We start from the raw sequence: 24,507 nt of genomic DNA, 5'->3' as shown, positions 1-24,507 counted from the left end.
AAATTAGTTTGGAGACTTCTAAAACACATCAAGTCTAACAACGAATATCAAAACATAGCTATAGAAAAGATGATGTCAGCCCAAGAGATCGCTGATAAATACGGTATCGAATTTACTCCTGACACTGAAATACTATCAGAATTAGCCATCGCCGCAAATGAACAAGCTAGAGAACTAACATCAATTTTGAAAGACGCTTGTGATTTGAAAAACTGCACTCAAGATACACTAGCAAATAACAGTTCAGAATGCCTACAAAATAGAAAACATGAGAACTATACATGTCCGATACATTCTTTCAAACTTTCAGATAACGATACAGAATCGAATATGACTTCACTATCTATGGAAGATATCTCAACAAATGAAGAGTACAATCATGTACATTATGTTGATCCATACACTTATAACAATTATAATTCACTATACGAAACTCAGAACCCAGCGCCACCTGTAAGTCAAAAACAAACTTTCTACGACGCAGTATCATTTAATCCTATGGAATATTATGGTCCATATTGTTCTATTGACCCATTATCAAACATACCTTTTGATGATTATTTGGAACCTGAACCAGAAATAGTTGGTGAAGAATTCGAAGAAACTATTTCATCTAAAATATACGTAGATCATGAGGTAGAACCGGGAGCAGCCACAGTCAACCATGTTATGACATATACTATTGCAGAAAAAACACACTATAGAACACCACAAATTGAAAACTTACCTCAACAAATGCAGTACTATTTCTTATTAGTGTAATTTTCATTAATATTCTATAATAAGTGATGAAATACATGTATAAATTAAGTAGTTAAGGTATAATGAAAAAGACAATTCGTTGTATAATCTTTATTTTCTAGATTTAAATAAATATACAGTCATATTTATTAAATCTTTTTATTTATAAATACTCTTTGGTTACAATTTGGTGCTGACTGATTTGCACTCATTTTCATTTGTTTTTAAAATGAATTTGAATGCTTCGAATGAAGTTACTCTTAGATTATAGTTTACAAGAATATTGGTAACAGCGAAAACAAATAAACGTTGCCTAAATTTTGATCAAACTTTTGGTCCAACACTTGGCCCAAATTTGATCCAACTTTTGACCCAGTCTTTTGACCAAACCAAAGTTACCTCATTTTACGAAATACATTTTTATGGCAGGTATTAAATTGAAATAAAATTTTCGAAAGATTAAGCAACGTTTATCTATCAAAATGAAAGAACTTATGTAACTTATAAATTATTTTACTTGAACGTGACATATCTATGTTAAGAAAATTTAAAGAAAAATTAAGTAAAATTAACAAAATTATTTCCTAATTTCTAAGTACAGATAATAAACAATTATAATAGAAACTAATACATTTGTGTCGTCATAGTGACGTCATTGATAGTAGAGCGAGAGAGAAGATAAGTTGGTAACTTCATATATCGTTTTAATTTTCGATGAAATACTTTCTAATTCGTTGTGTTTTTACACATCGTGGTCAATGAACACGGAGACAAAATTACCGCGATTTTACATTAAAAAATCGACGTATTTTTTATCTTTCTGTACTTAACTGTCCAAGATGAAGTCACTGCTTTATACGATTTCCAATTATGCGTTTAATTCCACAAAGTTATCTGCCCGCTAAGAGACGTACTGACAGCGAGTTTAATTCTGGCAGAAAATGTAGACTCTCGTAGTTACCATGCGAGCCTCTGAATGCGACAATTAGGCATATAAATGACAGATATAACAGTTTCTGTCATGGATCTTGAGGCACAGTTTTGATAGAGGGCGTCTAAGAGCTTTAGTTTCACCAGGTTAGATAAATTTGTCGCAATACGTGAATATGACAAAAAGTTTCTACGTATGGAAATTCGTATTTCTTTCTATCACTCCGTGTTGAATTTCTTTACATCTAAACGGATCCTCTCACTCTTTTTCTACAACCTTCCTTACAATACCTACTGGTTGATATTTTATATAAATATACTATATCACAAACTCCTTTGGTATACGCACTATCTGTGGGCATAGTATGCGCTGTATGTTGTGTTTGGTCCCGCGTGTGGTTGATATCTGAGAAAACATACATTATACATAATGTTGTAATTAGAAAAATATAGTAGTTGTAATAGTATTAGATGATTCAATATAATACTTTTTTTTGTTACTGAGTAGTCACTGTTTGCCTTGAGGAGGCATTTACAGCTTCACCGGGCTTGAGGTGGCCGGGCGCAGATGGCGCTTAGCCTAAACCTCGTTTAAGAGTAACTAGGCTCGAGGGCTCCCTCAGGAGCCTCGGCTCGGGCTGTTTGTTACTTCGTTATTATTACCGGATTGGGTCAATATAATACAATAGCAATCTTGCATATATAATGTTCCGCCTTACAGTTGGCATCAAATGAATGGTGTTAAAAAGCTATGCTTACCGCACGGTATGCGCGTGCGCATAGAGAGGTCCGCACGCGCTAGGCTCAGCGGCGTATGGCTGCGCCAGCGCGGGGCAGGGCTCAGGAGCAGCCGCCTCGCGCCGTCGCGTCACCGCTCTCTGCTGGCTTTGTTCCGGTGGGCTGAACGTAAATAACAGTATGATATTGTCATATTTTATGACTCCGTTTAAAAAGATCGTTTATTGTAAAGTAATTAGACAGCGAAGTTTTTTTTAAGTTGGTTTCAATTTGATTCCACTGTATTTTTCGTTTAAATTGGGACAAAGCATATTATTTAAAAAGAGAAATGAAACTTGAAACGAAAACGAGCAGCGGTCACTACGCTATTTTGGCGGTCTCAGGTGGCCACATGTTCATTTGTCACCTTATACAAAAAAAAAATAATGTTTTTTTTAGTTATCGTAACTTGTTAAGTATCGTAACGACAGCTATCATTTTTAATATATCGTAATGATAAAGTAGTAGGCCCGCCTACGAGGAGGAGTCGTGTTACTTCTGATAATCCTCTATTTTGACAACACGCGACAAATGGCGTTCATAAGTTACACCGGCCATAATTAATCTATTAAAACTAGGGTGACCATAACATGCTACTATATCCTAATAGACAACATTCAATTATTTCTCTTGCTCAATTAGGTTCTTATAAGGTTACAATTTGAGTTAATTTTTATAAATTAACCCTCAAATGAAGTAAAGGAAATATGTACGCACTTAAAATTCTTTAGTGTTCTTTTATTTTAACTACTAAGGTTATCATAGGGGCCATATTTATAATAATATAAGAAACTTTAATTTAAATCGAAATAAAAAAAACATTTCTTCAGAACACCTTTGCCGAAAAATATTTTTGTAAATTCCTCAAATATATCTAAGGTTTGGATTATAAAATAATAATTTAATCTAAAAAGTGACAGGGATCAAATCGGCGGAATTTTCCTATTCGAAATTAAACTTATGGTCACTTTAATGATACCAGGAAGTTTCATTGAAAGAAGTTGGAGAAGGATAAAAAAGGGAGGATTGGATTTTTTGTCTCGCTTACACTTTGTTTGCGCACATGGCGTTCTTATTTTTTTTTTCTTCGATATAATTAATGACTTGATTTGTTTATATTACGTTAATATGTTATCTAAATCGACTCGCTGATGACTTTACGATATTTTTTGCGACACTTTTCTAAAATTAAAAATCAAATGAAATACACACATGGCTCACAATTATAGAAAAAAAAACAATAAACAAGTTTCCATATTGTTGTTATTCAAACATTGTTCAATTTTAAGAATTATGTAATATATAGCAGATATACAGAAGAGAGACAGGAAAAAGGCCTACGGAGGCTTTTTTGGGGTAAGATCCCTCAATGTTACAATACAAACTGACATATATGGTGCCCATACTTAACTTTACAAAAATAAAGTGTATTTTAAAGTAAATAACAAGGCGTAATATTCTCTATTTCAGTAAAACTTTATTACTGGGCGTTTAAAAACAACAGCTTCGAGATAAAACAGTAAAATAAACAAAATGTACGACGGGCGTGGGAAATAACGGCGGGGGAAAACGATTTATGTTCCACCGTACAACCAATGCAGAAACGAACAAAGCAGTTAAGAAGTAATTGTAAACAAATTCAATGATTTGTTAGTAACACTTCTTATAACTGTGAAAATATATCTGGTATCAATTTGTACCTACTATGAAAAGAAAATTATTTTTTTTTCTTTTCGTTTTATGTGCCAGTCATTTCTTGTACGCAAACTGAACTCTTTGTAAATTAATAAACCTTCTTAATGTTGAAGTTTAAAACTTTTTTTTTAATTAACTCTGGCGATTGACTTCATTGGCAAACTATTTTTTTTTTCATATTCTTTTATTTGAATTTAACAATTATTATTAACAACGTCAACCTCGCTTTTTTTTGACATGTAAAGTTATGTATTTTTTTTAAATTCAAAACAAAAATCTTATTCATGTAAGTTTTCTTCGATAAAAGAAAAACTGTAAGTTTCTAAATGTCCGTACATCTATTTTTTGTCTCTGGTTACAGTTTATGTTTTTATTTTGGCGGGAAATGCACGGCGTGTCCGCCATAACTGTCACCTAACTCTTTACCTACGACGAGTCGTAAAACTAAATCGTCACCGGCTGTTGTAAAGTCCCTTAACATTGCCACTTAAATGAGTTTACGCATAAAATTTAATCATACACACACAGCTTGATTCATGGCTACTGTTGTGACAGGGGAAAGCTATAATTATTTAATACAATGTGGTTTTAGTTAGATTTTATTGAACTCACCAGTCGTCAGGATCACAGTCTCTGAATCCTTTAGCGAAAGGATTGCTTGCTATTTTCAATTGTGTTATCTGTAAAAATATACGTTATATTAGAGTAATTAGATTATATTTGTATACTAGCTGTCGCCCGCGACTCCGTTCGCGCGCAGTTAAAAAATGGGGTATGAAAAATAGATGTTGTCCGATTCTCAGACCTACTGAATATGCTCACAAAATTTCATGAGAATCGGTCAAGCCGTTTCGGAGGAGTACGGGAACGAAAACTGTGACACGAGAATTTTATATATTAGATTGTACAATAGATTTTTTTATGCAAATAAATAAATACCCACGACTTTAACAAACATCCTGTTTACATAAAGACAGATTGACTCTTAAGAATGCATAGATGTAGCTTGTTAAGGACGAACAAGAGGTGTTGCTTTCGTCGGCTGTCAGAAAATATATGTAACCTACCGTAAAATTACGTAAAAAATATGGCAAGTCAAAGTACGACAAGGAACTTGTGATACTTTTTTACCAGGAGTATATGGAATAAGTATTTTTTTTTCAATTAATTATATACTTGTTCATACTGGTGCAGTTCCTCTAGTTTTTTTTGTGACTGAGTAGTCACTGTTTGCCTTGAGGAGGCATTTATAGCTTCACCGGGCTTGAGGTGGCCGGGCGCAAACGGCGCTTAGCCTAAACCTCGTTATTAGCCTAAACCTCGTAAAAAGTTCCTCTAGTCTAAATGCACTCATATACATAATTCTCGTGGTAAGAAAAGGATAGCGCGATTCAGTATTCTTTACAGCGCCATCTAGTTCACAGCAATTCGTGTATGCGGATAGTTACAGACTGACCCGGTGGTTCTGGTAGGCGGTAACAGCGGTGAAGCCTGTCTCCGGGAAGACGAACGTGCGGTATGGGACTGTGGAGGGGGAGGTGGCGGAGGCGGAGGCGGAGGCGGAGGCGGGCCGCGCGCCCTCTGCCGGCAAGTACACCACGTGCAGGCGCGGCTGGTAGCGGTGCATCGAGTTCAGGATTATCTGCGCATAGACAACATGACATTGTACTTTGACAGTGGTAGAGCCAACAGTAGAGACGTTCAAATTAGTAGGTTCACCATTTCATCGAATTTAGGTGGCTGCTTGTTCGTTTGCCACCTTAAAATATAATTTAAAAACACTAAAATGATAAACTATACACATAAATGAACCTACATGTCCGTTGTCGTCGAGCTGATTGTTGGTGAGCTTGAGTTTGTCGAAGGAGACGAGCTGACGCATCCAGTGTGCGCCAGCAGCTGGTGAGTCAGGGTGCACGTGGATGCGCGGCGGAGACACAGGGTCCGCCTTGCCCGCCACCACCCAGCTCGAGCTGAACATCAAGGCGGTTATTCCAAAGAACAACAAGACATTTTGGATACGAGCATAAACTGAAAGACACCAACCACACTAATACACAGATTTTGTCTTTTTCGATTAACATAGAAATTCTCTTTAAATTACGGTTGCACTTAAAATTTAAACAGTTCATTAGCGCACGAAATATACACTTACTTAAAATTCTCACTTAGCGATCAACTAACGACTTTGTTAATAACTTAAAAGATAATCACACATTCAAACCTGTGGAAGGCGTATCTGTATCTCTTATCATCAAGTGGCACGAAGTCAACCAGCAACAGGTAGTCGGCTGTGGGAAGGAGTCCCGCGAGGCGCGCCTGTAGCGCCGGGAACATGCGGCGGCCGGCCTTCGTCACTATCATCTCCGTGCCCAGCTCGTGGAAGCTGCGCCAGAGAGCCGCTAGCTCAAGGGTCGCAGAGCAGCGCGCGACCGCCGGGTGCAGGGTCACATTCTGTGATGTCACCTGAATAATTGTTTGTGTTATATTTATCTTTATAAAATGCATTATGTGGTATTACAAGATTCAAACTTTGTAAGGCTTGTCATCCAATCGTGGCGCCTGAGTGAGCGCAGAGAAGTGCCTCGGCCCGCATTTCGATGTTACGCCAATACAGATTTCATGGTAGGACAAGTGAGACAGACATGTGGCCTATAGCAGAACAGATTTCATCATAAAGTTAACAACACACAATACCTGTAGCCGTGGAGGCTGCTGTATGGGCGGGTGTTGGGGCGCGGGCTGCGCAGCGTGATCACGACATGTGCTCTCGCTGAGCGCCTGCAGTGGTGAGTATGTGCTGCGACCGCATACCGCATTCTAACGACAATTTGAAAATATACAGCTATCTTTATTATTACCTTTGAAAACAAGGTATTAACAAATTTGTTTCGACTGTGGAATTGCATGACAGATGTGAAAGAAGTGACAACTGTAAAGACGGACAACGTTACGATTTCTTCCAGTATCTCTACCTCACACCTCTTCAATTTTAAAGATTTGTCAGGCTAGTATAGACTAGAAGGCTATTATTAGATTTAATCCTCGTCTATTCCCAGATTCTAAGCCAAGTCTTTATTATTTGATTTATTATTAAAAATAAATGATCACAATTCAACTGTGATCTGATTATTCAGAAACATTATTGAATAACGTTATACAGGATATTTGGAAATTAACACGACGGAACATTATATATACAGGATGATAAAATAAACTTACGTCTCCAATTGTGTGGTGTAGAGGTAGAGTCGGTATCTGTTCAGGGTCTCGTCCGACGCGCTCCGCGATGGACTGCTGAAGGAATACTGCGCGTGGACAGTGATTACTTGATAAACCACCTGAGAACAATATAGATATTATTTGTACTTGTCTGCTGATGCATAAATAGTATTAGTGACTTATAATTTCTAATCGACTTGAAATTTTATTTTTCACTAAACTAGTTTGGTTTAAATTGGGACTTTTTGTGTAATGAAGGAAAAAGGTCAAAATCTATTCATTTATTTAAAAAAAAGACCACACACATGGAAATAATATTTCTTGATCAAAATATGGCCGTTTATAGAATTTTCTATGAGTGGAATCTCACAAAAAAACTAGAGGTCCCAAAAATATGTTTCCTGATTGTGATTTTCTACGACACTTACTGTTACAGCCGAACAAGACTAATTAATGCATTTAATTTAGATAAAATCACTTACAGACTAGTTTAAGATAGTAAAATAGTGGTTTGCTCGCATCTTGTAAAAAGGTTAGCACTCCATTGTATCACCGGAACTTTTTTAATAATCAAAAACCATAAAGCGATATTTATTAAAAAGACGATCGACGCACGCACAGAACAAATAAACAGAATCATAAAAATGATAATGCGTCCACTCTGTAGCGGACATCTCACTCAACTAATTGCTATAATGGCGGGAAACTCAAAACATATACGAAATGTCCTCAATAATTTCATCGCGCGCTGTCAAGATGTGGATTATAAATAAAGGCGGGTGATGAAATGTATACTCGCGTAGAACGACAATGATCTTCGTCTTATTTTTAAGTGGCAACATTTATTTTTGGTATCGAAACATATTGACCGAGTCGAGACGTTATCGATTATCATAATTTTAACATTGCATATAGATATTATTACTCATTGTTTTATTATAAGTTTGCTAGTTTCTTGCTATTTTAAGGATAAAGCTATAGCATTAGTGCGTAGTCTCTTCATAAATTTTATAATAACTAGTCCTGTATATATTTATTAAGAAATAAATTTTGAATTTGGAAGTCACGAAGGCAATGGCGGGTAAAAGACATAGAAACTGCTCGGGAAACGTCTAAAAAGTTTGCAAGTATGATAATTTCTCGATAAAAATGTTTGGCAACAATGAAACAGAATCCGTCATTCTCTTAAAGAAACAGTAACAATATGAACTTATATAAAATTCTCGTGTCACAATGTTAGTTACCATACTCCTTCTAAACGGCTTGACCGATTTTTATGAAGTTTTATATGCATAATGCATTCATATTCAGTAGGTCTGAGAATCGGCTACTATTTTTATACCTTAAGTAAATTTTAAATGCGCGCGGACGAAGTCGTGCGCGATTAATAGTTTTATATAAATAAAAGTTAGCTGGTTTTATACAATAAACACCTACGTTTTTCCCCTAGCGTCAAGTTTCTGTTCCACTCAATTTAAATTGCGTAATATATTAAAAATTATCTCTAATTAATTGTTCTAAATGCAATAGTAATTTGGCAAATGACACCGTTGCATCTGGAGCGGAACCACGTCGATACCTTGAGGCGGTGCTCTCTGGTCATTAATGTCTGCTACATCAAATTTATCACCATCCCACCTATGTCTTGTATTTGACGAATGTATGATAGTATTTATTAAGACTTCATCTATTTAAAGCAATCAAAAATAACATGAGCACTAATCGGAACAATATCTTTAGAAGCTGCCCATATACCTGTATAACTTAACCTACTAAACTTATACAGCAGTTGACCGACTTCGTCATCGCTGAATTAAAAAAAATCTTGTAATTAATATGACCTCTGTCATCTGTAGATAGTTTAGCTTTCTAAGAGTGAAAGATTTTTTCAAATCGGTTCAGTAGTTTCGGAGCGTATACATTACAAACAAACAATCAAGCGAATCTTTCTTTATAATATTAGTGTTGATTAACTTATCAGTGGCTTCCATTAATATTGTTTTAACTTCGTTTTTACATATCAATAAGCAGGTGGATGAAAACGTTTATCTTACTCAATAAGCGGATTTTAAATGTACTGCCATGAAGTCTGGCGATATTTAACGTTAAAAACGACAGTCGTTTGAACGTTTCGTAAGCACTGAAATGACGACGCGGTAACAATAACCAGGACACTTTTAAATCTGTCTATGAAAAAAGGACGGTACACGACTTATTGATTCTTACTATTATGCAGTCGTTTGCGCAACCATCTAATTAGTTATTTTGTACAAAGAATTGAAGTTTCAAGGAACAAGGCAATATTTCTGTAAGTGGAACATTGCAAAGGGCGTTGACTGTACTTGGCACAAAAATATATTATGGACTAAAATATATTATAGTTTGTAACAAAATGTATCATATCTTGTTACAAACTATCATAGTTTCACAGGAAAGTAGGCACCTTTAAAAATCTATATATATAAAAGAAAGTCGTGTTAGTTACACTATTTATAACTCAAGACCGGCTGAATCGATTTGACTGAAAATTGCTGGGCAGGTAGCTTAGAACCAGGAATAGGACATAGGATAATTTTTACCCCGTTTTCTTTCTTTTTTTTTTTTTTATTCCGCGCGGACGGAGTCGCGGGTAAAAGCTAGTCTTTAATAAAAATTGAAACTTTAAGAAATGTTTTTATTTTCTTTTAACATATTTCTTTGAATATGTAGGTAAATACTATATGTACATGTTACAAGTTAGTTAGAGTAACATAATAGAAAGCAACCATGACACAGTAATAATAGTCTCAGGTGGTGGGAGGGCAATTATAATGCCTGTCTATATTTAAACCGTAACAAAAGGAGACGAGCGGTCGCTTCCTAAGCAATAAATCCGCATTGATTGAGCGCTATAAATCTACCGCCTTGCGCGGGCGCCGATCCGGTTGCATGCTAGGGATGGCAATTATAATAAAACTGTAAAATTTAAAAAAAAACCTTTCAAATTAAGATTTACTAGATACTAATGAATAAGAAGTACCTACAGAGAAATGTTTTTATAAAAAAATAGCTACACACACTAAGATAGTTGTAGCTTTTGCTACCCACCACAGACTATAAGAAATATGATACGCGATAACTTAGTGAGTGCCTATTTACCCTAATGGGAGTCTCCTATCTTGTAATTAAAGGCCCTCAAATAACTATTAGAGTTTTATTTATTTAGTTTAAATAATTTGTGACAGCCCTACTGTGAGGTAACACATGTACACACATTTGATTTACGCAGCACCACCCCGCGTATTACCCGCTCTCTGTATCAACATGTCTCATAATGATGACGCTTTATAAAAACAACTCACAAGCGTACAATTCGACTGCCGTGACGTTATTAAAAGCATTGATGTCTCTATTTTGTCAAAAAAACAGGGATGGCAATATAATACGAGGATCACAACAGTGGAGGTCTACAGTATTCAATTATAACATAACAGTTGATTAGAAATTGCAAGACATGCGATTTGTACTTAGATTATCATCATTGACACAAAATGTACTTACTACTCTTCTATTCAGCTTTATCAGCTGTCATCTGAACTCATTCCCTTCATACAAGTCCATACATATTTTCTTTGATTTTTTTCTACAATTGTACATTCAAACTCATTTAATTTATCCACATAATATGTCCATACAAACGTTCTCTAATTTGAACTTAGATAAATTTTATTAAAATGTACCTGGTTACTTCTGACCATAAAGATTCTGTCCGATTATTTTTGCGAAAATCTATCCATTCATTGTCTATAAACTCCTGCTACAAATAGACAATAATAGTTTATTTTTCGAGCTCCGCGTCGGGTAACGAATTAGCTCCAACCACAAAATACCCTTTGATCAAAGCGTGTGCCAACATTACAGACATTCCTAATTAACAAGGCGATCGACGTATGTCAAAGAATAAAACAAATCGCTCTTAATTACGGTTTAAATAATACTCTCATCCTAATATTATAAACTAGCTTTTACCCGCGACTCCGTCCGCGCGGAATAAAAAAGAAATAGAAAACGTGGTAAAAATTATCCTATGTCCGTTTCCTGGTTCTAAGCTACCTGCCCACCAATTTTCAGTCAAATCGATTCAGCCGTTCTTGAGTTATAAATAGTGTAACTAACACGACTTTCTTTTATATATATAGATGCAATAGTTTGGATGGATGAATATTTGTTAACTCCGGAACGGCTTAAATAACTTCTACTACAAAAAAAATTATATTACTAGTACCTTTGTTTTTTTAAGAGAGACGTTTGACATATATATCTTTATACAAGACTAGTTGTCGCCCACGATTCCGTCCGCAATTAAAAAAAACTTAATAAGTAGCTTATGTTTTCTTCCAGGCTATGTTCTACATCTATGCCAAATTTCAGCGAGGTTCATGCAACCGCTGTGGAGATATCTTCTAACAAACATCCATCCATTCTTCCTTACATTCGCATTAATAATTTTGAACTGTGGATACATATATAATCATGCTTATGTAATTTTCGTCCAAAAGCATATAAAAAGATAAAACAGACTATGGTCTTCATTAAAAAAAAACTTGAGAGGTATCAAGAGACACCCGGATGGAACGAAGTTCCTTTCTATTAATTAGTGAAGGAACCAATGTTTATTATATGAATAAAAAACTTAAGTCTTCACAAGAAGTACATTTTATTTCTATGAATTTTCGTTATATATTGCCACGTCGTTGCCATGGTGATATAGCAAAAAGTGTCGTGACAACTTTTCGTAAGAATTTTTTCCGTCTAGCCCCTTTTCACAACGCGCGATAAGGAACTTCGTTCCAAAAAGAGTACAAAATAAGTTGGTTAGTCGGTTGCGTTTTTTCTTTATACAAACGACTAGTACACAGACAATAAAACATTAGATGGATGTAAAGTGCTCTTTGATCACAGTTCGATGTCAACATAGTAAGCATAGCTCATTAACAAACAGATAGACATGTCAATACCACAGTAATCACGTTTCAAACAGTTCAACAAAACGACATTAGTATTTGAACACGTATAGGTGTCAGCCACTTTTATATGTGTGAAGTTGGCAACGAATAGCTACGCAATTTTACATCTTAGTAAACTAAGTAATTAATATAACCGAGAAAAAATTGGAGGGATGAATATATGGATGTTTATCTTACTAATATTATAAATGCGAATGTTTAAATGTATGTAGCGTTGCCAGGCGTCCAGATAAAGCCAGACATAGGTAGGCTTTTTGATTGCGTGTCCGGCCAAAGTAAACGGTTGTCCGGCTTTTGTTAGGATTTTTACATTTCCCAAACGAGAGTGTACCTATTAATACTGAGACAAAATCCTAAATAATATAGGGTGTCCGATCTTTCTACCCAAATGTCCGGCCAAACTGGCTGGTCTGTCCGGCTAGTAGGTTTGGCGACCTGGCAACCCTAGATGGATGGATGGATGGATGTTTGTTTGAAGGTATCTCCGGAACGGCTGAAATGAATCTTGATGAATTTGGCACAGATGTAGAACATAGTCTGGAAGAACACACAGGCTACTTATTAAGTTCTTTTAAATCCGCGCGGACGGAGTCGCGGGCGAAAGCTAGTTACTACATAACTCTAGAATAGCTGAACTAAATGAGATTTGAAACAAATGTAGATTATAGTCCAGAATAGCGCATAGGCTAGGGAGACAAAAAAACAGAAGCTTCCTAGACTTCTAGTTCTCTACTAACTGTATACTCTATTTCCAAACTCCGGTCATCATAAAGGATAGCAATAACGTTTATGGATTTACTTGGTATTTACAGTAGTCATTTCACACGGTGACTTAGAAAGGACTTACTCATTTAGTCCCTTCTACCGCAAAAGTGTTATAAGTCTTAAGTTTATTAGGTCAATTCTAGGAATCGGTAACCTACATTGTTTTTCGGAACACATTCATACACACAGTATGTTGTGTAATACTGAAACTTACAAACTGAGAATCACATAGTTTACAGTTTACAGTATTATGTAACAACATGTGCGATCTGATATTATTTCACCTATTGCATTGATTTCCGGCTGCGATTTAATTTATAATTTTCCACGAGTCTACACATATGCATTCTAGGAAAGTCATGTTTGTACGCTAGTTGTCGTTGTCCGTTTCTGTCGCTCCAACGCGTTGTTTTGACTGTTGATTGACTGATGCTGCCAGATACTGGATATTTTAGTTACATGGACTCAAAGACATGGGCGCACAAAATGTTCCAACATTGGACATGTTTTCGCAAATATACAAAACTTTTGCAAACATTTGCTCCAATAAGACATATAGGAAGTTTTATACTCTATGGTTTTTATTTGCTGTCAAATGTCATCTACGTCATTCGTTCCCGCCGTAATTGAGTTTGTGTTATTTAATTGTGTCAATGTTGTTATTTTTTGTACCTCTTTCATTCCTGTATGAAGTAGCCTATAACTTTATTTTTGAATAGTTTAAACGTGTTAAATTAAATTCTAATAATGTATAGCAGGCTCGGTTGGGTAGTAACGAGGCTTGGTACACAAATCACCATTAGTGTTGGCGGCAGAGCGTGCAAAACGCGGCCCGTGTCTAATACTTATAAATATCTTCGAATACAGATATGCTATGACTTTTGTACTATTATAATCTAGGAGTAATATCTGGGTACTTTTGTACCATAATCCAAATTTGCCTAAACAACAATTTTTATACGTTAGAAAAATTTGCGTAATTAATAGCAAAATTAAGCTGTAGAAAGTTAGAATTTACCTACGTAGTTGAAATTTGTTAAAAAATATACAAAAAAATGGATGGATTTTTATTATACGCAAGTGTCATTTCAAAAATTTACAAATAACTCCTCTAAGAAAAATTATATAGTTCGGAAAACATTCTAGATTTTATTGATTTTTCTAGATAGTAAATAAACGTATTTATTATTTCTTTGGTTATAGTTTTAACCCTATTGTAAGGCTGAGGTATAATTTACCAAGTAACTTGAGTAGCGCGTTCATTATACTTTTATTTATTGGCGGGAATTCCACTAAACGTCATACAAATAAATCTTCCGGGACAATATTGTAACTTCTGGAGAACGTATCCCATTACGAGGGTACATTAACATGGAGAATGATTCTTTGATTATTAACGTATTGTACGAAAATTTTGGGAATTATTATTTTTGAATGATATTGAAAAATATAAATAAGAACTCACTCGTAACCTGGCGAGGTATACAGAGATTCATTTATATTTGGCAAAATTCCGATACATTTTTATTTTTTATTTCTGAAATCGAGCATACAAAACAAAGTCTTCAATGATAAAACGCCTTACGCTTAAAAACGCCTTTATGGTTAATTTCATCAATCCGATCGATGGCAGTATTTCTAACATCTTCTCTATGTACATTTTGGCGCCAGCCCCATTCTCTTCTCCAAAATATCGTTGACGCTTCTTCTAACTTAAAACAATTCAAATTATGAAATGAAAGTGCTCCATATTTTGTTGTACGATAAGTTATGTAGAGAGGCGGGAAGTGATGACCCGCGCGTCAAATAAATCAAAATGCCTGAACAAACGAGTGTTGTCCCTTCAATTATATTTTACTAAATGCTTACCAACATTGACAATCCTATGGTAGCTGCTTCATTAGACTTACAATTTGATGCGATGAAACTTTATTTTGTTTGAAAATTACTTAATTAAAAAATATAAAAAATTTCACACTTATTTACAGTTTGCTCATTTCCAAAAAAACATACCTTATTTATTCTTTGTTGTGTTGACATAACGATTTATTCTAATTTTGAATATCGCACTTTCTCAAAAATACTATCCTTCCTCTTCCTTTCGTGTATAGAAATATGTTGGCTGTTTCTGTATCCTAGTTGGCAACCCTAATTTTGAATTTTAAAATTCGAACAAATCGGGCGCGGGCGCCGCGACAACGGAACTAATTGGGGCAATTCATCCGGGCTGACGTCGACGCATGAGCCATGCGGTATGCACCACGCATACTTCGGATTACGACCACGATCGGTGATTTGTATCTCGGGATGGCATTTATTGCCTTGGAAATATAACAAACGCTTTTCTTTTAATTGACCGTTGCAACCCTAAATTAAGTAAAGGGCTAAGCTAAGCTAAAGTAACGCGGTCTCGAAATATATTTTAATTAGAGTTTTACACTTACTATCTTATTAGAATAACGGAGAGTTTGTCTTTTAATTTTGAATAGAGTAAAAGAGAAAGTAATTGAATTAACAAAGAATTACTATTCCATCGAAAAGAACACTATATTCACTAAGTATACACTATGTAGAGCATGCATGGAGGAAGAAGAAACAGCGTCTCACATACAACACTGCGCGGCGGAGTCCGACTGCAGGATAAGGTATCTCGGCACGCCGTGATCGCTCCCGGATATCATCAGTAAGAAAAGGGTTCTTTGGTGAGAGAGTGATCCATGACCTCCTCTCTTGCAATATACGCGTTAGACTTTGAGTTGCGAAAACTATAACCACTACTACTATACTATTAATAGTAAAAGACAATATAAGTATACGGAGTACCTTTTACCACATTCATAATTAACATAGTCCGTGAAATCGTCCGTCCGTCCGTGAAAGATCGTCCGTCGAAACTTTTTAAAATGTTATATATATTTTGAGTTTATGAAACTTTCTACATATCCACAAACTAACAATTCGTAAGTATTCCCCACGTTCGAAAACGTTAAAAAATGTTCATACAACGACGTTTGATTGAAATGTAAACGAATTGAACCAATCATAAATAACTCAAAACATCCACTTGGCACAATTATATCGACCACCTAAGAAATCTCAATCGCTAAGCCCCCGTTGACATTCCCTTTCAAATTCTCACGCTTTACAAAACAAACATCTATTTCGAGTGCTAGAAAAAAAAAATGTATATTGAAACAAAAAGGCGGGGTATTAGGAACGCGCGCGAATGAAAACAAACAATGGCGGCATAAATTCATAATACGCGGTACGGATGGCGTTGGTGTGGCCGATTTAGACCTAACTGTCACTTCCTATAACTTCTCTGGTTATTAACGGTGAGTTTGTTTAGCTTAGCGTCGAAAATGTTTTAATTATACTTACGAGAAACTAATTGAAAAACAAATTATAAGTGCAGTTTTAATTTTTATCTGTGTTGACATTTTAATTTTTTTATTTGCAGGCGACATTGCACATTATGCCAATGTTTTTTTTTGTTATTTGTTAAAATATGCGTTGTACGTTTATACACTTTATTTAATTCAATTATTTCATTGCACATATTAAAAATATCGAAATGTATTATTTCTTTTCTGGTAATACCACGGCTAAAACCTCAATTTTGAGGTGAGACTTGAAACTTATAAGTATCTTAAATGTGAAAGTAAAACGATACAGTAAAATTTCAATTTTCCTTTGTAACAGTAAAACTATTAAATCTATAAAATTCTGTTAGCATCTTTAAATCTTATCGCCTTATTGTAATTTACGTCTTTCCCGTTAAAAGCACTTCACAAGATTTTTTATTCTTTTAAATATTGAAACGCCTCTTTAAGCAAATTTGTATTCACATAAATCACTTATCTTTTATACAAAGCTAAATTCGAAGCTATGCTATGGCAAGCGGGAATATTTATTTTTACCAATCGTAAACAATCGATTCATCTATTTTTGTATTCGATACTATTCTTTGTTATTCCATTACAAGCAAAGGAAAAGAAAACATTGTTGCACATTAATATATGAGTATCAATGTTTATTTTTTTATCACAATTTCATCGGAAGCATTCCGTAAATTTTATATTTTAAAACAAACCTAATCTATTCCTGCTCCTAATATCTTGGAATTAAGGAAATTATACAATTTGAAGTGATGGTTGTTTAACGATATCGAACTTAATATAGCCGTGATTTTCCATCGCTGAGAAAGTCTAAAAAATTTAAAAAATACCGGTTCGTAGACAGTGCAGATATTGTAGCTAAGAATAACGTTGTGCATCCAAAAATATTAGATGTCTCCCTTTTCTGCATTTAAGATTAAACTTGGAAGCATTTTTCTACTTTAAATTGTATTTTTTTATACAAAAGAAGAAGGACGTGATTATTGTGATCCAAAGACTTCCGCAACACCAGAGGAACTGCAGATGCGTTGTTGGCTTTTAAGAAAGAGATCGCTTCTTGAAGGACCCTAAGTTGTACTGGTTTAAAAATACCACCGAGGACTAATCTTTTTTGATATTATAAATTATGTAATTGTAAATTAGTTTCCACTGCTGAAACAAAGAAACATTATGCCATATAAGTTTTACACGGTTTTACGTACAAAAGAGTCATTGGTATTGTGTAAAAAAGTCGAACGTTTTTATTGTGTGGATGTACCTAACTGTAGGCACAACATCTCCGTAAAACGTCGATGTACAGCTGGCAACAAAATAAACCCTCTCTCGGCGGTCCCGTCTCTTGTTTATTGTTACAATATTTAATTTTAAACGTCCGCAATAAGTGGCTGCTTGCCGCTTTGATGCGCATGCGCACGCACGCCTTTATGTTTCATATATTACACGTAACAATAACAGCTATTTCGGTTAAAAATTTGAAGAATTTTGCCAGGAACTTAAAAAAAATATCAAAACAGCTAGTTTTATATACCTAAACGCATTTGAACATAATATTCAAACATTTAAGATAAGTACGTAGTGAATTACGCCTTTTGTTATAAAAAAAAAATCTTAAAAAAAACCGTTTTATAAATATAAATCACTAGAAGACTTTCTTATTTGTCCACTATTTTTAATAGGTACATCTTCTTATGATTATTCGTGTCAGTGAACCATCTTTACCATTATTAAAGTTATAAAATTATTTTCTGCTAAATCCGTATAAACTTGATGGCGTTAAAGGAATATTTCGCAAGTCTGTTGCCTGCTCGAGGCAATCAAACAACACGTGTTTATGATAAAACGTCATCCGCCAATCCTCATGAGAACCGTCCAATGTTTACATTCAACTACAAAATAGTTTATTGTAAAATTTTTTAATAAAAGTTTTTTTTATGCTTAAATTTACATTTAAATTCGTATACCTAATTGATGGTAAAGTTTTGTTTTATGCCTATCTATCAGAGATTGTCAATTTTTTCTCACAGACCATTTGAATTTTACTAATATCGTTGAACATTTGTTTTTCGACATGAAAACTCTTAACTTTATTTCCCGCCAGATCTTTCGCTAAGATGCGACGAACCTAATTACTGAGTCTAGGTTTTTGAAAGTGTAGAGTTTTCTAATATTACATAGCATTAAAAAGGTTTTATTTTTTCTAAATATAAAGCTACTAAAAAGCTACTTATCAAATACTTTTGGAATTATGATAAAAAAAATCATCATCCACGCGGACGAAAACGCGAGCGCCAACTTAAATGAATACAGAGTTTTTGAGCATTCTTTCATAAGTGTTACTTAGAAAGGGCTAAAATATCGCTTTTACGAGCGTCATAACTATGAACGACATTTACAAATGTCCTGATAAGATAATATCCCATCTGCTAGGAAGGGAGTCTGCAATCTGTTATTTTTTTAACGTTAGAGACAATTTTTCAGCTGTTTGAGAAATATGTTCTTTTTTTAAATGGTTACATTTTCAGCCAGTATCATTTTTTTTTATTTTATTTATATCTAACGTTCGTCCGCGACTTTGTCAGCACAGAATTAAAAAAAAAGTAAGTAGCCTATTAATATGCCCGCGATATCAGCTAGGTACATTCCCGACAAAATCGTTCCAGTGGTTCCGAAGATTACTCGGAACAAACGCGGTCTCATCACGTGTACGAAATATGTTTTTTTTCTCTCGATATTAAACACAGACGCTGCAATTTTATTATTATGTATAAATTATACTATTTTTGACCAGTATTTTTATAGATTCAATTTATCTTTTTTACGTAGAAGTTTTTTTAATGCATTTGAAATTATTGCAAGAATAATTCATTTTTAGTAACTTCTCCGAAGTAGAAATAAAGATGACAATCTTTTATTCTAAACTAGCTTTTACCCGCGACTCCGTCCGCGCGGTATAAAAAATAGAAAACGGGGTAAAAATTATCCTATGTCCGTTTCCTGGTTCTAAGCTACCTGCCCACCAATTTTCAGTCAAATCGATTCAGCCGTTCTTGAGTTATAAATAGTGTAACTAACACGACTTTCTTTTATATATATAGATTCAAAATGTACTTATTATTAACTTTTTAACCAAAAGTAAACACTTACTTCAGTGGGCCTATCACGAATATTTGTGATAATCGCCGTCGTATCTTCATCGTCAATTAGTATGACATTTTTGTTGTACTTTACGCCCTATATTTGTCCCAAAATTTGTCGATTACTATACAATGGCGATTATCGTAATATTCGTGCTAGGCCCACAAACTTCTTAAAATGAAATCCTTCATGGGCTCTCAAACAAACGTCGCCTCTATAATTTAACGAGTAGAAAACAGTTTTAGAAATGCAGTCTCCATATTTTAGTACAAGTGTGACATAAATCTTACACTTTTTGCTACAGGAATACGTATAGGTCGCGAACACTCGACTTCATGTTAACCATGTGTTCAACTGATAAAGAATTGCAAACTTCAAGTTAAAAATAACGGCAAATTGTCAAGATGAAAAAAAAAAGTGAAAAATTTCTGAAAGGTTGGTCTTAATTTGAGATTCTCTCGTAACATTATTAATTTTGTTAGAATATTTTTTCTAGTATTTTTATAGTTTTAGTTTAGTCTTTTTATAGTCTTTTCTTACGGGCAACTGACAGAAGTTTAGTTAAACAGCAAGTTTTCATTTACCTTGCATTGTTTATACATTGATTTATACATATTTAAAAACAGTTTGCGTAATAGAATACATCAACTATATCGGTCAAGTAATAAAATAAAAAAAACAATGAATTTTAAAGATACGTTTAAATTATTTGACGATTCCAAAAACATTTTTTTAACAACACATTAACAGAATACATAATTAGTAAATTATTAGAACGGTATTCAGTCTGTCAGGGCAGGCCGAGGCGACGGTATCCGACGCATAATTACCACAAAAAACCTCGCCCACCACGTCGCCTCATCAATCTAAATTGACATGTTACTACTTACGAATACGAAACTTTAAGACAATGTTGTTTTAGCAAAGATTTGTTTTGCATTATTCTTTATGAGGTTTGGTTAAGACACAGCGTACCAAAAACTGTTCACGCTTTCTTTCGAGATAATTCAATTAAACGGTTTTTATTTTAACTGAGATAATTTTGAAATAAATAATTGATTATATTCTCTGACCTATAAGGCTAGGTTTAACATATCTTTAAACAATTTTTATGTGTATAAGTACGTTTTTTGTAGTATTCAATTTAACGTTTTTGTTGTTGGGTGGTCTGGTCTACATTTAAATATATTGAAACGAAGTTCCTTATCGCGCGTTGTGAAAGGGGGCTAGACGGAAAAAATTCTTACGAAAAGTTGTCACGACACTTTTTGCTATATCACCATGGCAACGACGTGACAATATATAACGAAAATTCATAGAAATAAAATGTCTTCTTGTGAAGGCTTTAGTTTTTTATGCATAGAATAAACATTGGTTCCTTCACTAATTAATTGAAAGGAACTTCGTTCCATCCGGGTGTCCCAACACACCTCTCAAGTTTTTTTGACTTATACATTGGTAATTAAAAGTCTTAACAACGTATCTAGAAAGTTTTAAATATTTTTAACTAAGATAAAAACTTTAAATCTAACCGTAAGCTGCCACTAATGAATCAGAAAAATAGTATGTTTTGTATGGATTTTGTCAGTGTAAACCCACGCTGCATACTCATCTGCTCGATTCATCTAGACTAGTCAATGCATGATAAACTGAGAAGATTAATTCGTTCGCTAATCGCAATCTGTCTATGCGTATGCGCATATTGCTGTGACAGTGACTAAAATCACGACGCGAGCGGCCATCTTGAACGTCGGCTGTCAATCGTCAGGGCGCGGGAAACGCATGCTCTACTGATGACAGATAGATGAATGAACGTTCAGAACACACTACACTCTGAACGCGAGGAATCCTCGATGCAAGAGCCAAGACTATACTTCGGTATGTGAATGTTATTTAAGCCTTTTGCATTGATAGTTCGTGCTATTACAAGCTATAGTAAGCGCGAGTTTTCACAGCAAAACCTATCTTACTAATATTGAAAATACGAATGTTTAGATGGATGGATGTTTGTTAGTAGGTATCTTCGGAATGGTTACAAATGGGTGAAATTTGGTATACTGCTCCCGTGAGATACATTTGAAATATTTACTTGATAACCCCGTAACAGTTAAACACATCTTATTCAAATTTGGCACAGACATATTATAAAGTGGAGAGATTGTTTGTTTGCATTGAATAGGCTCCGAATAGGAACCAATTTGAAAAATTGTTACAATGTATGGAAGCTAACATATCCTCAGTGACATAGGCTATATATTTATTACTAGATTTATTTTTTCCGCGTGAACAAGGTCGCAGGCAACTGCTTATAGCTAATATGTTGTTAATATAAGTTTTTTCTAGAGTTTCGACAATAGAAGTCAAGTTCATAGTATACTCAAGAGAAGTCATATTCTCTATTTAACATTGCGGCAGTGAAAGCCGAAGGCAAGGAAATCTTACAAATCAATAATGGATTAATAACTAATTATATGTTTTTATCCATTTACTTTTGACAAGATTAATAATAAACGTTTTGTTAGCTAACAGAGATGTTGATTTTCTTTTAAGTTGTAAATGGATCTTATGCTAATTCGTTGTTTGTTTTTTTTATGAAAATTTAAAATTACTCCTTAACCCTAACTTAAGTAACCTTAAATTAAATTTATTTTAACCTATTCTTAGCTGTTTGCAAATGAAGTATGTTTTTATGCGATTTAAGTTTTGGACATTTTATTTCACATGTCGTTGCTACGTATATTATTCTCTGCTACATACATATCTGTACATATTAATACAATTGCAGTGTTTGTATGTAATTTCGAAAAAATGCCATGTTTCGTACCCATGTTGTTGCGTTGCGTTGTTGATAAAGAAAAAACGATTTTTAAAATTGTCGTATGTTTGTCCGCAATGTCAAGTTTGCTGTGGGTAAATCTCTGAAACGGTTGTATTTTGACTAGACTTTGACGGGAAGCCGATGCACGCGGATTCGGAGAGACAGACAAACTAATGTCAATAACTGGTTTGTAAACGGAAAAACATTATGTTTGCAAAATACGATTTTTTTTTCGATATTACCCGACACTTAAATTTTATGAATATTTTAACATTATAACGTTATAAAGAACAAATATTTGATTGTTTGTTTGCAATAAATAGGCTCCTAAACTACTGAACCAATTTGAAAATATTATTTCAAGATTGGAAGCTACACTATCCTCGGATCACATAGGCTATATTTATTTCTAGTTTTAGGTTTAATTAGGCGCGGACGAAGTCGCGAGCAACTGCTAATATAAAATTAAAATAAAATGTACATATTTTAACTTTTATAAATAAATATCACACTTAATATGTAAATTAAATAGGTTACTTTCACTATTGAAATATTCAGCTTAAGTAAACCGTATTAAGTTATTTTGAAAATAACAGCAGATAAATCCAAAATACTAACTAATAAACACTGTGTTGATAACTCTGACGTTTAATATATGTCAGTTTGAAAAAGTTAAATTCACTGGGCTACAATATTAAGCTATTTTTTTTCTTTAGAGATAAAAAATTCTGTAAAAAGGTTACATCGGATTAACAAGTAAACATTGAGTGGTTTGATCACACATTTCAGGATTTAGCCCAAGTATTTTTTTAGTAATATTTTTTTAGATTAATATACACTTCAGGATCCACTTCTACTTTTAGATTAGACATAATTATGGTTAGCAGAAATAGTAATCGTTATTCGTCCTATGTCATCCATAATAACTACAAATATTAAAACCAATAGGTATGGTATAAAGTAATAAGAATGGAACATGGGAAATCTATAAGGAAAATAGAACCTCCTTAGTGAAAGCAAAAAACACTGGCTGGTATATCAAAACCTCCTTAGACCCTATCCTATAGGGCATGTCCCTGCTATTGACTTAAAAAAAAAAAAACAATAAAAATAGATTGACCGCAGGCACTGACCATCCATGAGACGTGGCTGGTGCCACTCGTCCCGCCACTCCTGGCCCTCCATCACGTGTCCCGGTCGCCCGTCGATTTATTTTTTCAACGCGACGTTATAAATCAAGTTTTCCCGCGCGTTAATCAGGCGGTGCGCGCGCGCAGACCGCGGCGCGAGAGGAACGCTTCTGTCGTCGGCGCGCGTCGGCACCACGCGACCGCCCAGCAACGCCCAACACCGCCCAACGACGCCCAACACCTCCCACCGCCTGCTTCTGCTTTATTTACGTGTGGTATGTAAAACGCTTGTAACTTTCAAAAAATGTACCTTCTTACTTTCAGTTAAAAATATTTTTTCTATATTAACGTTATAAAAGTATTATTGTTAAGTACTTAATCTTGATTATCATTTTTTTTATTTATAATCAATTTTTTTTTCGTTAAATTTGCATTCAATTCATTGAGTGATTAGATATTTTTCAACATAAAGAGTAGAGGTAGTTTTTATCTTAAAAATATTTTAATACGAGACTCGTATTTTAATCAAATGCAGTAGTTAAAGTGAGTTCTTCCTTAATGCAGATTTATATCTATCACATCACACTAAACTTATACTAAGGGTCTTCCTTAGTGATGATTGAAAGACCCTGATTGCGGCAGCGAATACTAACTATTCCGCTTCCGCCATACAACTGGGCCAAAACAGAACTGACTTCTTTACGGCCATAAAGTTATTTCTGCCATATATACCTGGTCCATCGTTAACCTGTATACTGTTTATATATAGTGAACGAGTGGGCCTGTCTGTCCGTACGTCTTATAAACAAGCTAACTGGCATCATCTTTGACTATTGAGAAGAGGACTAGACAGAACCGCTTAAGTACTAAATAATTTCTGCTACTCTTTA

At 34.5% G+C, this 24,507-nt stretch overlaps 1 protein-coding gene across 1 annotated transcript; it reads right to left on the bottom strand.

Annotated features, from left to right (window-relative positions):
* Nucleotides 1-1,356: 1,356 nt before the first annotated feature.
* LOC106718575 (T-box transcription factor TBX1) lies at nucleotides 1,357-23,879 on the bottom strand. Its single transcript, XM_014512718.2, has 9 exons — nucleotides 23,621-23,879; nucleotides 7,366-7,484; nucleotides 6,841-6,963; nucleotides 6,368-6,609; nucleotides 5,960-6,116; nucleotides 5,600-5,785; nucleotides 4,756-4,823; nucleotides 2,431-2,571; nucleotides 1,357-2,077 (listed from the first exon to the last, which is right to left on the bottom strand). The coding sequence occupies exons 1-9, from the start codon at nucleotides 23,670-23,672 to the stop codon at nucleotides 2,020-2,022; spliced, it is 1,146 nt and encodes a 381-aa protein (XP_014368204.2). The 5' UTR covers nucleotides 23,673-23,879; the 3' UTR covers nucleotides 1,357-2,019.
* Between the last annotated feature and the right edge of the window lie 628 nt (nucleotides 23,880-24,507).

This window comes from Papilio machaon, chromosome 21 (assembly GCF_912999745.1).
Source record: "Papilio machaon chromosome 21, ilPapMach1.1, whole genome shotgun sequence".
NCBI lineage: Eukaryota > Metazoa > Arthropoda > Insecta > Lepidoptera > Papilionidae > Papilio > Papilio machaon.
Note: the sequence above shows the minus strand (reverse complement) of the source record. Positions and strands in the feature narration are given on the sequence as shown.

What these genes read in the sequence shown, in the direction of transcription:
- LOC106718575 (XM_014512718.2), bottom strand. Translation starts at nt 23,672, where the DNA reads ATGGAGGGCCAGGAGTGGCGGGACGAGTGGCACCAGCCACGTCTCATG. An exon ending in CCAGCCACGTCTCATGGATG is followed by an intron (nt 7,485 to 23,620) that starts GTCAGTGCCTGC and finishes TATTGTTCTCAG; the next exon opens with GTGGTTTATCAAGTAATCAC. An exon ending in CCGCCTACCAGAACCACCGG is followed by an intron (nt 4,824 to 5,599) that starts GTCAGTCTGTAA and finishes ATATTTTTACAG; the next exon opens with ATAACACAATTGAAAATAGC.